Source organism: Sapajus apella, unplaced genomic scaffold (genome assembly GCF_009761245.1).
Source record: "Sapajus apella isolate SASKATOON/1434 unplaced genomic scaffold, GSC_monkey_1.0 scaffold10, whole genome shotgun sequence".
In the NCBI taxonomy this organism is placed as follows: Eukaryota; Metazoa; Chordata; class Mammalia; order Primates; family Cebidae; genus Sapajus; species Sapajus apella.
In genome coordinates this window covers 20,685,104-20,699,482 of record NW_022436950.1, presented here as the reverse complement: position 1 = coordinate 20,699,482, position 14,379 = coordinate 20,685,104, and the positions used below count along the sequence as shown (strand labels likewise).

At 52.0% G+C, this 14,379-nt stretch overlaps 1 protein-coding gene across 1 annotated transcript; it reads left to right on the top strand.

The window, feature by feature from the left end:
- The first annotated feature begins 4,841 nt into the window (after positions 1 to 4,841).
- CDK5R2 (cyclin dependent kinase 5 regulatory subunit 2) lies at positions 4,842 to 7,371 on the top strand. The gene has a single exon (XM_032278172.1). The coding sequence runs from the start codon at positions 5,049 to 5,051 to the stop codon at positions 6,150 to 6,152; it is 1,104 nt and encodes a 367-aa protein (XP_032134063.1). The 5' UTR covers positions 4,842 to 5,048; the 3' UTR covers positions 6,153 to 7,371.
- The last annotated feature ends 7,008 nt before the right edge of the window (positions 7,372 to 14,379 follow it).

The following is a 14,379-nucleotide window of genomic DNA, read 5'->3' as shown; positions in this document are numbered from 1 at the left end:
CTGAGTGCCACGCAGGGGTTGTTGGGGGAAGATGAAAGAAGCGGGCCTTGGGGCAGAGAGGAGAGGGCTGTGGCAGCGCTAGGGAGCATCTGAGCTAGAGTTCTTGAAGGCCTTTCTTTTTCCCCAGAGCCTCCAGCAAGGTTTGCACACCTCGCTCGGGTTACGCTTGATGGGAAGAGGAAACCTTCCACCCAGAGCACAAGGGTGACAAGGCTTGACTCTCAGAGGGTCTGTGTTCACAGATGAAATCAAGACAGTGGAGGAAGGGACAGGGTAAGGGACATGGAACTAGATGAAGACCCAGTCACAGTGGCAGTTTCTGGCAGCCACCTGCCTGGTTGAGATGGAAACGCTGATTCCAGCTCCAGCCCCCAGACAGGCTAAGAATATCCCAGAAAAGCAACAGCTACCACCCCCGCCCTTCTTGATCTGCTCCTACATCTGTAGTGCTATGCTGGGCACCAGCGGGGCCTGGGAGGAGAAGGAGTGGGGGACGACAGGGAGGAGGCAGAAAAGGGGCTTGGTGGAGGCAGAAGGTGAACTGAGACTTAAAGCTTCTGGTGAGTGCTGGGAGGACTGGACAGAGAGAGCTGTTCTCAGGGGGCAGCAAAGGGAGGTGAAGGCAGGGGCCAGGGAGTTGGGAGGAGATCAAGACTGAGGATGGGAGAGGAAGAAATGGCCCCCCTTCCATCAAGGAAAGCAGCAGAGCTTATGGCAGGGAAAAGGAGTCTCCAGTTCACCCCATTCTCTCTGTCCCTGTCACCCTGGGCCCTCCAGCATCTCAGCATTGGTCCCTTCTCTCCCCACCCCAGAGCATAACATTCTTCATCTGTGCTCCCAACCCTATTCACTGTTCAAAAGAAACTATATTTGGGCTCCTTAATTAAGTCCTTCTAGCAAAGAGCTTGCAGGATGGGAAAGACATGAGAATTCAGGTCTCCCTTCTGACAGCTAGCAGCCCCTCCTCTGTCAATTTCCTCTCTTCTCTCTTCCCCCTCTCCTCCCTCCACTATTACCTGTAGAGGGGTTCTGCTCCCCTCCTCTGTCTTCACCACCCACTGCTCCCCTGGGGTGAGGTCTTCAGGAGAGGGAGGAAGGCTAGGCTGGTGCATACCCACCCCCTCTGCACACCTCAGGAGCTGAGACTGATGGGTAAGAGAGTTGGGGGTGGACCAGAGGGTGGGCAGCAGGATGCAGGCATTCAGATGCCCAGGCTGTGTCTCTATCCTGACTGTTTTAAGAACCTGTGTTATCATTAGCTTCTTTATTAGGGGCCCCTTGGAGACAGGGAGGTGCAATGACCTTGGTCTCTGGGGCCTTCATGTTTACTGGGGATATCCTGGACCTCAGCCATCTTTCCCTCCTCTTCTTTGCCATCTCACCTTTCAGGGGCTCCTCTAAAGCTCAGAGGGACCTAGGAAGATTTACATTGCTGAGAACCTAAGCTCCCCTCCCCTTCATCTCGTGGGCTGAACTGCAGGAGTGCAGGCCTCACACGGATGCTGTGCACACAAAGACTGAGCCCATCAGACAGAAACAGATTAAAGAGAAGCAGACAGGGCTAGAGCTGGAGAGTGAAACAGATTCACAGGACAGATTTTGTTTAGAATCAGAACTGTGGAATTGCAAGAGGCTTTAGGAATCCTCTTCTAGTCCAATTCCTGAAACGTTATCTTATTCTTTTAATATTCATTTTTTATCTGATAATAAGAGTCAAATCCATAAAATCCCTGCATTTTAGTATGAATAACCTGAGTACCAGACAGCAGAAATGACTTCCCCAGGGTCATAGAACTGGCAGCCATAGACTGGGACTCCTGTCTCCTGCCTCCCAGACTATGGCTTCTCAGGAGGGAGATAAGAAGAGCCAAAGGGAGGCAATGTGTGAGCGGCATTGTATGGGGATGTTCCCTTAAAAGATGGGGCCCACCTGTCCAGGTGGGGTGAGTGAGGGAAGCATCCATCGTGAATTTGATGGTGATACACTCATCAATAAGGCAAGATCCTATCCAGGCTAAAACCTCAGTCTAGGCCCTCCAGTTCTAGATCTGAGCCTGCAGTACTTGCCTTAAAGAGCCTTCAGGAACAACCAGTTATCTGAACAGGCACTAACCTACAGAGAGATAAAGACACACAAGGAGCCTGGCCTTGGGGGCTTCCCCATTTAAGGGAGTCTGATACAATCAGCATTGCCCCAGAGGAACATAAGAGAGATGGACAGACAAGAAGCAGCATAGAGATACTATTATAATGAAGATAGATGAATCTCATAATATGAACCCAAACATAACCTAACTAGAAGAGTACACTTGTAAATGTGGGAAAGCCACCACCCTCCTATGAAGCCCACCCCTTCCATGAAGCCTTTCTGGTTTCACTAGGCTTATTCACCTTCGTCTCTACCCCTATGGAAACATAATAACCCTCCATCTCAGCTCTCAATGCCACTGGCTTATATACAACAGCAATGTTGTTATTCTTTCTGGATCTCTTTGATTAGCTTGCCTGCTTGTCTTTAAAATTCCATCCATATCCATCTTACACATCTTAGACCCAGAGCCCAATCCTTAACCAAGTTGTTATGCAGCCACTGTTGCTGAGGGGAAGACGTTGGAAAGGCTGAAGTCAGAAAGAGTATTAGATCCTTTTCAATCAATCAAAAAAGGCTTCTTGGAGGAGGTGAGATTTTAACAACTTGACAGTCTGAGGGAGGGTTCTGGCCCAGTGGAAGACGCTCAGAGATTCCAGAGGGATAACCAGAGCAGGAGCATGGGGAGTATGTGAGCCAGAAAAGGGGTTGGAGGCAGAGCAAGGTGGAAAGTGAGGAGAGGGAGTAGGACCCTCTGAGTTCCTGAAGCAGAGGAGGAAATTCTTGGTTCTGACCAAGAGGACAATCAGAGGTCAGAGCTGGGCCAGGAGTAGAGTACCACAGTGGTGATACTCTGTGGGTGCTGCTTAGAAGATGTGGTCCTAAATGATCTATGTGATAGGCCTTACACCAGTGAGGGACTCCTGGGAGCAGTGCTGGAAGGACCCACATGCCATTCAGATCCATGGGCCCAGTGTTTCCGCCAGCGCAACTCAGTCTCTATGGGGCCTATCCTTAACTACCAGTGAACTGACTATTCCTTGGGTGGCAGATAAAGGCTGACTCAGAAAGCCGTGTAGGAGGAAGTAGGGCCAATTACAGGAGCTGAAAAGAGGGAACACTTTCCCACAACTATGGGGAGAATGAGAGGTTGGGCAGGTCAGCTTGGGCTGCAAGAAAATAAAGATTAAATCCAAGGGAGCAGAGAGATCCTGTTGAGAAAGTGCACATTGGGTGCTGAGTTAGGGAGGAGGCACAAGGCTGCATGTGCGTGGTAGTAAAGAGGAGGGGAATGGAGACAAGCAGTCCACAGGCCTCCAGGAGGGTGTGAGTGAGCAGGGGCTGTGGAATGGTTGGGAACTGCAGCCCAAGTGGATTCTAGAACAGGTTATCTGCAGTGACACACACGCATGTGTGCACAAACCAACCCTGACAGCAGTGGATCCTTGGAGCTATGTTGGTGGTCTGTGAGGAGCATGGAGGTGATTCCAGGGTCAATCCTAAGAATTTACTGAAATATACAGGCAGGGGTTTGTCTCCATATCAAACCCATATGCACTTCCAAGGTCCACTTACTTAAGAACCCAGAAGACTCTTGTGCTGGGGGAGCCACAGAGAGCAGGCTCCAAGAAAGGTGGACACGATCTAACAAGGGAGGTAGAACAGGTCCAGAAGCAGCTGGGTTCAGGACCTGCAGGTAAGACATGGGAAGTCCAAAACCCAGGACAAAGGGCTGATGGGGACTGAGGAGGGAACAGACAGACCCAGAGAGAAGTGGGTGGGACCCAGCCTAACAGCTTGCTCCTGGGAGTGGGAACAGCTGGGACCTGATCTGCAAGAAGCATTTAATGATGAAACCCACCTCAACCTGGCCCCAGGGCTGGGGTGAAGGTTGGTCCAACCCTCTCGGGCTTCCACCCACACAGGAGGCTCCATTTACTATCCAAGACCGGGGATACCAAGTGATCCAATTTCCAGTGTTTCCCCAAGGATTCATCTTATCAATTACCCACCCAAGTGTGAGATCTGTGTGTGTTAGTGGGGACAACCAACCGAGAGGAGCTGCCCAGGGACCACAGCCAAGGGCCTGCCCCACAGACTCAGCAGCAGAGAATCAGGACCGCAGGCAGAGGCCTCAGGAGCATATCTGAGATCTTGCTGGTCCCAGTCTCCCCCTCAAGCTGGAACCCCAAGGAGGCAGGCTGTGACCTGCAAGAAGGCTCTGCCAGCACCCCCAGACAGGCAGGGCAGAAACGTGCCTGCTGCAGCCCTCCATAGTGATCTGGGGGGCGGAGGGGCAAAGAGGGGTGGCGAAGAGGAAACAGACCTGACAGTCACATTGGAGGAGCCAGTGCAACGCGACCCAGCTGGGACCTGGGCATCCGGTGAGGGCACTCACTGCCCACACTGGCCCCCTACACAAATTCAAAGGCAGGGGGAAGGAGGACGATTCCCACGATTTCTCTGCTACCGCGACCCAATGCATCCGAACAAGCTGGCCAAGGATCCGGAGGAGGGGGTAGAAGCAGCCACCCCGCCTCCTCAGCTCTGAACCTGAGGAGGCCACTTGAACGACGACCACCGCCTTCCCCTTCCCCCATTCCGAGGAAGGGAAAAGACACAGGGCAGAGGGTGGGGACTGGGGCGGGGGATTGAAATTGACATGTGAGATTCTATTGGTCAGAGGAGCTGCCGGTCAGGAGTGCAACTCGGGAGAGGATTGGCCGCGTGAGGCGGGGCCCGGCGCGGCGAAAGAAGGGGCCTAAGGGGTGGGGCTGACGCTGCAGCTGGCGCAGCTTAGGCTCAGAGCGTTCGAGCCGCCTAGCAGCCACCTTCCCCCGCCAGTCCGCGCGCCCGGGCCGGGGCTAGGCCCCCCACCGCCGGGTCCCCCGGGGCTGCAGCAGCAGCGGCACCGCCCGCGGTTCCCCCTGGGGCCCGGGCGCCGGCCCCGCTCTGCAGGATGGGCACGGTGCTCTCTCTATCCCCTGCCTCCTCGGCCAAAGGCCGGAGGCCCGGCGGGCTGCCCGAGGAGAAGAAGAAGGTGCCGCCCGCGGGGGACGAGGCGCTGGGGGGCTACGGGGCGCCGCCAGTGGGCAAGGGCGGCAAAGGCGAGAGCCGACTCAAGCGGCCGTCAGTGCTCATCTCGGCGCTCACCTGGAAGCGCCTGGTGGCCGCGTCCGCCAAGAAGAAGAAAGGCGGCAAGAAGGTGACACCCAAGCCGGCATCCACGGGCCCCGACCCCCTTGTCCAGCAACGCAACCGCGAGAACCTTCTCCGCAAAGGCCGGGATCCCCCCGACGGCGGAGGCACCGCCAAGCCCCTGGCGGTGCCAGTGCCCACCGTGCCCGCGGCCGCCGCCACCTGCGAGCCACCGTCGGGGGGCAGCGCAGCCGCTCAGCCGCCGGGCTCTGGCGGCGGAAAGCCTCCGCCGCCGCCTCCCCCAGCCCCGCAGGCGGCGCCGCCGGTGCCTGGCGGCTCGCCGCGGCGGGTCATCGTGCAGGCGTCCACCGGCGAGCTGCTGCGCTGTCTGGGCGACTTCGTGTGCCGACGCTGCTACCGCCTCAAGGAGCTGAGCCCCGGCGAGCTGGTGGGCTGGTTCCGCGGTGTGGACCGCTCGCTGCTGCTGCAGGGCTGGCAAGACCAGGCCTTCATTACGCCCGCCAACCTGGTGTTCGTGTACCTGCTGTGCCGCGAGTCGCTGCGTGGGGACGAGCTGGCGTCGGCCGCGGAGCTGCAGGCCGCCTTCCTCACCTGCCTCTACCTCGCCTACTCCTACATGGGCAACGAGATCTCCTACCCACTCAAGCCCTTCCTCGTGGAGCCCGACAAGGAGCGCTTCTGGCAGCGCTGCCTGCGCCTCATCCAGCGGCTCAGCCCGCAGATGCTGCGGCTCAACGCCGACCCCCACTTCTTCACGCAGGTCTTTCAAGACCTCAAGAACGAGGGCGAGGCCGCCGCCAGCGGCGGGGGTCCACCGAGCGGGGGCGCGCCCGCCGCCTCCTCGGCCGCGAGGGACAGCTGCGCGGCCGGAGCCAAGCACTGGACTATGAACCTGGACCGCTAGGGATACCCAGGGGCCGCACCCAACCCCCGCCCCAGCCCCCGACACACACTCGGACCCCCCGGGACCACCAAGCCACCGCCGCTCCTACCGCCGCTCGGCGCCCGGGCTGGGCGGAGGAGGAGCCGCCCATGCCCCTCAGAGGAAAGTGGAGGCCGGGACACCAGAGGCCGCGGAGTCTGAATTTGCTGGGCGTGGAGTGGGGACGGAAGATGAGCGCGGGAAGGGCACTCCAACCTCACTCTTTCCGTCCGTCTGCGCCATTTCTCCATTTCTGCCCGGGTCTTCCCCTTCCCTTCAGTTCATTTCCCCTCTATTTTGTCCATTTTCTTGCCTCTTTTCTGTGTCTTCACCTTTCCTCCTGTCTGCCTTCCTCTCTCTCTCTCCCTCTCTCCCCATCTCTCTCCTCTTCCTCTCACTCTTCCTCCCTCTCCCTGCCTTTCCATTTCCGTTCCTTGGGTGTGTATCTGCATCTCCATCTTACCCTTTGCCTGACTGTACCCGTTTCTCCTCCTGCACCCGTGTCCCCATCTCCCCTTCTTGTTGCTCCTGTCATGTGTCACCATCTTCCCTCCTGACGCCTTCCTCCTCCACTTGTGTCAGCTTGCATTTTTTATTCCTGACTGAGTCCCCACACCCTCCTCCCCAGATGAAAGGGAATGTTAGTTTTTAATTTGGATCGACTGAGGTGCCAGGAGAAACTACAGCCCCAGGCACCCAGACAGCCACCAGAATGGTCCCTCGCCCCACCCCCACCGCTTCTCCCCACCTTTTCCAACGTGTTGCATGCTGGGAGTTTGGGGGGTGGGGGAAGGGGCTGCCGGCTTCTTTCAGGAGGCTGAGGTTTGGAGGCAAAATCAACCTCGGAGACCACCCCGGCCGTGGTGCCTCAGTGGACAGGTGGGAGGAGAAGAAAACTTCTTACCTAGGGGGAGGAACATCCCGCTTCCTTATCCTTAGCTTTTTTGTTCCCCCTCCACCCTGCCCCTTTTAATTTATTCGGATGTTTGCGAAGGGAGGGGGGAGGGGGGTTGGCTGGGCCGGGAACTGTCCGAGGTGCTGGGCTGGGGCGGGACCCGAATCCTCCCGGTAGAGTACCAGGGACTGGGTTGGGCCTGGGGCCGTGTCCAAGGTGCCAATGATGCGGACCGACAGAGCGGGCCGCACTGTCTGTCTGTCCGTCTGTCCCGGAAAGAACTATAAAGCGCTGGAAGCGCCTGCAGATGGTTTTGCGCCGGTCTTTCTTTGGGCCCCGGGAGGGAGGGAGAGGGAGTGGGAGTGGAACTGTCACGGTCAGGGCAGAAAGGCAAGAAATGGGGCTCTGGTAGGAAAGATCAAGTCCCTGATAACTTCTCCTCCTCCCCGTCCTCACCTCCGCCATCAGCTTCCATTTTACAGAGGGTAAAGAGTAAAGCGAGGTAGTTAAGGGTGAGGCCTAGTAATAAAGTTGAATCCATCCCCCCACTAACGCCTCCATCTTGTCTGACCTAGCTCCTCATTAATGCCCGGGCCACTTAGAGACCGAATGATGGGGACAGCGGGAGTTGTGGCCTTTCTATGATGTGACCCATTGAGGCAGAACTAGCTAGTCCTTATTGCTACTTATCCCTTCCTCCCATCTTTCCCCACCATATGTCGGCCAAGAGTCAAGTCGGACCTGACTAAATCTGTGTGCACCACTCCCAAGTAGGACCTGTCTGCCACACTTCTCTCCTCACCCTCCAACCACCACAGGGCTGCTTCCAGGCTGCCCCGGTCGCATGCCCACCCAGGAGTCTTGGGAGGCCCATCCCTGCTTGAGACTCAGACCCTTGCCCTTTATCCCCAAGAAGGGGCAAACACGGGCAGCTGGGGAGAAGGGAGCCATTCTCCGGGATTGAAACAAGAGGGAAAATGCGCTGTTTAGCCTGAGTCCCTGCTCGGTCCCCGTTGCCTTCTTAGCCACGTGGCTAAGCGCCCCGTTCACTGTTTCATTGGCCCAAAGAGGCCTGGCTTCAACAGAGCGCTCGCGGCTCCGACCCTAGTGCAGCCATGGCCCAGAGGACCCGGAGAGAACCCGACGGGACCCGCCCAGAGGCGGCCCAGGTTCGCTGTCCGTGGTGCTGAAGGGCGCGCTCGGGCAGGGTCGGGGCGTGTAGGAGCAAGAGTGTTGCAGACTCGGCCTCAACTAGGTCTTCCGGATAATCTGGGAATAGGGTGTCATCTATTTTGGCGGTGAGTTAGAGAAGTCTGGCTCCAGAACCCAAGAATGTCGGTTCCCACTTGCCCTCCCGGGAGGACAGGACTCGACTCCCCTGGCCTCAGCCCTGCGCCCTTGTAACCGGCCTGGAGCCGGAAATCCCCAGTCCAGATTTGTGAATCGAGTTCCCGGGGGGAGGGGGAGAGCTGGCGGAAGGGAAGGCGGGAGCAGCCTCCCATTGGCTGGAATTTGGCGCAGTCAGCGCGGTGCCGTCATCTCTCTTGGTTTGGGAGGAGGGAGGGTGGATCACTTGGGTCATCCCGCGGCTGTCGCCATAGTAACCAGACTGAGCGGGCGGGGCAGCAGTTCTACTCTCCCAGCTCTGGCTGGGGAAACAATCCTTATTTGGAACTAGCTAGTGAAACTAGCTATTTTGATTAGAATTTCTGAGTTAGAGGAGCCTAAAGGGAATGGGAAAGAGAGCAGAGAGTCTACAGAGACGCCCCCCACAAACATCCTACCTTTGGATACTGCCCCTGAGCCCTTAGACACAGCACCCACCCTTTACTGCACACACACACACACACACACACACACCCCTTCAGGAACTTGAGGTCTGGAACTTAGAGACTTAAAATGAAAAAAAAAGCCACAGTGAGTAACATTTAGTTAAATCTCACTTTTGACATGCCCCAAGGCATGAGACATTGCCATAATCCGATTAGGAGGGGAGGGACCGGAGAAGGATCAACAAGAATACGTGGAAGAATTAGCCTCCTGGGTCAGACTTGTCAGAGTCCTGTTTTCTCAGGGATTGAGTGGGAGAAGTAGTAAGGAGAAGGGCCCAGAACGATCTTCTGAGAAGGCAAGTGGAGGAGGGAGTAAGTGCAGAAACATAATAAGGTATCTTCTTTCCTGCCTTGGAGTTAACCTGGGGAAAGTGAGTCCAAGCTGCTGATGAGGTGGTGAAGAAGGACCAGAGTTTTAGAGAGAAACCAGAAGGGAAGAGGAGTGGACTAAAGAAAAGATGGAGGTGGAGGGCAGGAGACAGAAACCCAGCTGGAGCAATGACTCAGCGCTTCCCCTAGGCAAATGACTGGAATGAGTCTCCCAACACCGGGGCATCGGCAAGGGCAGAAAAGCAAATGGACAGATGGACAGGTAACCAGTAATTCACCCCTTCACATGACACATGTTGATACATACATTGACACATTAACAAAGGCACACATTTTAACCCAGAAATGGGCACAAATGCATTTATACTGGTAAATCATAACATATACACACCTCCACTTCCTTCCTCCCTGTCCCCCTTCCTGGAACAGAGGACATTCTGTTTTGGAGCCATGCTCCCCTGTCCCTGGAATACCTTGCTACTTATTAGAAAAGCAGAAATACAAAAAAGTCACAGACATGTGGGGGGAGTTGTCATGGTAACTGCTTTGCCTGCCAGGCGAGGTGCCCAGCGACTGGAGCATCTAACAGTATTCAAGAGGACATCCTATGGTCTCCACTTACTGGGATGCCTACCCCAGGCAACCAGATAGGAACCTTTGGAAGATGTCTGCAACAGAGGCTACTGAAGAAGCCTTTTCACTCACATCATCATGATCAGGGACAGCTGGAAGACAGGTGTATGGGCCTGATCTTCTTTAGGTACCCCACTTTAAGTAGCACTCCTGGCCTCTTTAAATATAGACAGTTGCTGTGAGTGACTTCAAGACAGCAATATTAACACTTCGAAGATCTTTATTTAAAAGCATAATCTGGCTGGGAGTAGTGGCTCACACCTGTAATCCCAGCACTTTGGGAGACCGAGGCAGGTGGATCACTTGAGGCCAGGAGTTTGAGACCAGCCTGACCAACATGGTGGAACCCCGTCTCTGCTAAAAATACAAAACTTAGCCAAGCATGGTGGTGTGTGCCTGTACTCCCAGCTACTCAGAAGGGTGAGGCAGAAGAATCACTTCAACCTGGGAGGTACTGCAGTGAGCTGAGATCGAGTGAGCCACTGCACTCTAGCCTGGGAAACAGAGTGAGACCCTGTCTCAAAAAAAAAAAAAAAAAGCATGACCTTCCCTCTCATCACCTTACCAGAAACCCTAGAAAGAAGGTCATGTCTACACACACAGGATAGCAGTGTGGATGAGGGGTAGAAAAGTTGCTTAGTTGGCCAGGTGTAATGGCTTACACCTGTAATCCCACCACTTCGGGAGGCCAAGGTAGGTGGATCACTTGAAATCAGGAGTTTGAAGCCAGCTTGGCCAACATGGCGAAACTTTGTCTCTACTAAAACTGTGAAAATTAGCCACGTGTGGTGGTGCATGACTGTAATCCCAGCTACTCCAGAGGCTGAGGCAGGAGAATCACTTGAACCCGTGAGGTGGAGGTTGCAGTGAGCCAAAATTGCATGACTGCACTCCAGCCTGGGCAACAGAGCAAGACTCTGTCTCAAAATAAATAAAAATAAAAAGCAAAAAATAAACAATTAGCTGAGCATAGTGGCACACATCTGTAGTCCTAACTACTTGGGAGGCTGAGTCAGGAGGATCACTTGAACCCAGAAATTTGAGGCTGTAGTGAGCTATGATCACACAACTGCACTCCAGGCTTAGTGACAGAGTGAGACCCTAACTCCAAAAAGAGTAGAAAACACCTGGAGAAAATATGAATTATTTATTGTTATTATTATATTGCATCTTGGGGTGTGTGGAGAATGTCTTTTTTGGGGTAAAAAGACTTTAAAGGAACAGATTGATTCATCTGAGACTCCATTTAAGCTTTTGAATGTCAGAGACATAGAGAAGAAAAAAGTTCATCACAAAACCCAATCTATTTTCTTCATAGCATTTGTTCCCACCTGATAATTTTTTGTTATTGATTTATTTTGTATCCTCTCAATATAAACAATGTTGAAACAGAGAGAATGTATTTGCAACACAATATATTTTTCAATAGAAAAATAGCAAAAACTGTAAACAGCTAATTCACAAAAAGAAACAAGCAGGCCAAGTGCAGTGGCTCATGCCTGTAATCCCAGCACTTTGAGAGGCCAAGGCAGGCAGATTATGAGGTCAGGAGTTCAAGGCCAGCCTGGCCAACATGGTGAAACCCTGGCTCTACTAAAAATACAAAAAATTAGCCGGGCGTCGTGCGTGGCATGTGCCTGTAATAATCCCAGCTACTTGGGAGGCTGAGGCAGAAGAATTGCTTGAACCCAGGAGGCAGAAGTTGCAGTAAACTTAGATTGCACCGCTGCACTCCAGCCTGGGTGACAGAGAAAGACTGTGTCTCTGGGAAAAAAAAAAAAAAAAAAAAAAAAAAAAAAAAAAAAAAAAAAAAAAAAGTAAGAAAGTAAGAAAGAAAAGAAATGTAAGCAAATGTAAATAAAAAAAAAAACTTACCGCCGGGCGCGGTGGCTCAAGCCTGTAGTCCCAGCACTTTGGGAGGCCGAGGCGGGTGGATCACGAGGTCAAGAGATCGAGACCATCCTGGTCAACACGGTGAAACCCCGTCTCTAATAAAAATACAAAAAATTAGCTGGGCATGGTGGTGCGTGCCTGTAATCCCAGCTACTCAGGAGGCTGAGGCAGGAGAATTGCCTGAACCCAGGAGGCGGAGGTTGCGGTGAGCCGAGATCGCGCCATTGCACTCCAGCCTGGGTAAAAAGAGAAAAACCCCCCCCAAAAAAAAAAAAAAAAAACAAAAAAACTTACCTTTACTATTGACCAAAGCAATTCAAGTCAAAACAGCGATGGGATACTGCATCTCTTATACTGACATAGATTATCAAAATAGAAAATTCCGTAGGGAAAATATGGGAAAATGAGCATGTTAGTTCCGTCTTTTGGGGAGCTTGTCTGGATAAAATGTGAAAGGCAGCATGCTGTTTCATCCAGCTACCACATTTCCAGAAATTTGTCCTAAGGAGATAGGTGGGAAAAGATCTGACGCATGGATGCTTGTCATACTATTGTTTATCATAACAAAAAATTGGATACAACCTGAATGAACATTAGCAAGAGATTAAGTAAATTTTGATAAATTGATATTCACTGGGATATTACGGATCATTAAAAATTATACATCAGGCTGGGTGTGGTGGCTCATGCCTGCAATCCCAGCACTTTCAGAGGCCAAGACAGGTAGATCACCTGAGCTCAGGAGGTCAAGACCAGCCTATGCAACATGGTGAAACCCTGTCTCTACTAAAAATACAAAAATTAGTCAGGCATAATGGCTGAACCTGTAGTCCCAGCTACTTGAGGGGCAGAGGCAGGAGGATTGCTTGAGCCCAGGAGGTAGAGATTGCAGTGAGCCGAGATCAAGCCACTACACTCCAGCCTAGGCAGCAGAGTGAGACTCTGTCACCAAAAAAAAAAAAAAGAATTGTACATCAATATATATTTATCGACATGAAAAAAATGGCATGATGAAGTGGAAATAGGAGATTGAAAACATTATCATATTAACCCATTTCTGAGAAGGGGGGTGGGAGAGAGAGAGAGAGATTGATTCGGCAGCGATCTTGGCCAGGCGCGGTGGCTCACGCCTTTAACCCAGCACTTTGGGAGGCTGAATCGGGTGGATCATGAGGTCAGGAGTTCAAGACCAGCCTGGCTAAGATGGTGAAACTCCGTCTCTACTAAAACACACACACACACACACACACACACACACACACACACACACACACCAGCCAGGCATGTGGCAGGTGCCTGTAATTCCAGCTACTTGAAAGGCTGAGGCAGAGAATTGCTTGAACCTGGGAGGTAAAGGTTGCAGTGAGCTGAGATCATGCCACTGCACTCCAGCCTGGGTGACAGAGCAAGACTCCTTCTGAAAGAAAGAAAAAGAAAGAAAGAAGAAAAAGAAAGAAAGAAAGAGAGAGAGAAAGGAAGAGAGAGAGAAAGGAAGGAAGGAAGAGAGAGAAAGGAAGAGAGAGGAAGGAAGGAAAGAAAGAAAAGAGGGAAAGAAAGAAAATAAACAGCGGCCTCCTTCTTGTCATTCAGATCCTGATTTAACAGCCTCCTCCTTATCATCATCATCTCCTGAATTCATCTCAGCCTGTCCCACAGTTATCCTCAATCACATGTCCCTAACTTATTTTCTTCATAGCATTTGTCTCCCTGAAAATATATTATTATGATATAAAAAAGAAGAAAAGTATAAGGAAAGAAAGAAAAAGACAAAAGAGAGAGGAAGAGAGAGAGAGAGAAGCAAGGAGAAGGAAAAAAACATGAGGCTGGACACTGTCTGGAAAAGGAGAAAGGCATGTCTGCAGCCATGTCCCCCACGCCTCTCTCACACATCTTCAAAGTCCCTTTGCTTCTTCCACCAACGTCAAGCTGTTTCCAGTTTCCTAGGGTTTAACAATGCCCCTTGCTGGATAAGGGGGTTAAGCATCTATCCAGCCTGGCAGGCACATCTGTATACATACAGAGCACATATAAGGTTCATGCCCACACACAGCATTAACACACATAGGTATACACCCTTACAAGGATCCATCCAAGAGCATTTAAAAAACACTTCTCCATCTTTTTCAAAAGTGCCGTAGAAGATCCACTGTCCCTTATTCAAATAATAAAGCTAGGAGAAATTTTTCTCTTCACATTAATTTGTTCATATCCTTTGAACAATGAGAATTAGCACAGTGCCTGGGATATAGTCAGCTCTCAATAAATAAGAGCTAATGTTTATTCAGGTAATAGCCATTTTTTATTATGATACATGCTACGATAAGCATCTGTGTGTCAGGTCTTTGCCACTTATCTCCTTAGAGCAATAAATAAATGAACTAAAAAGTGTGACAGTCTGCATGTTTGCCTTTGGTTGCCAATAAGTGTGCCACCAAATATACATTTTTAGAACACAACAATGGTAACTAAATTCCAGATGTTTTATATTTTCTTTTCTTTCTTTCTTTCTTTTTTTTTTTTTTAGACCATGTTTTGCTCTGTCACCCAGGGACTGTAATGGCATGATTTCAACTCACTGCAACCTCTGCCTCCTGGGTTCAAGCAATTCTCCCTACCTCAGCCTCCT

Bases quoted from the DNA above. Each gene is read 5' to 3' on its own strand.
- CDK5R2 (XM_032278172.1), top strand. From the start codon at position 5,049: ATGGGCACGGTGCTCTCTCTATCCCCTGCCTCCTCGGCCAAAGGCCGG.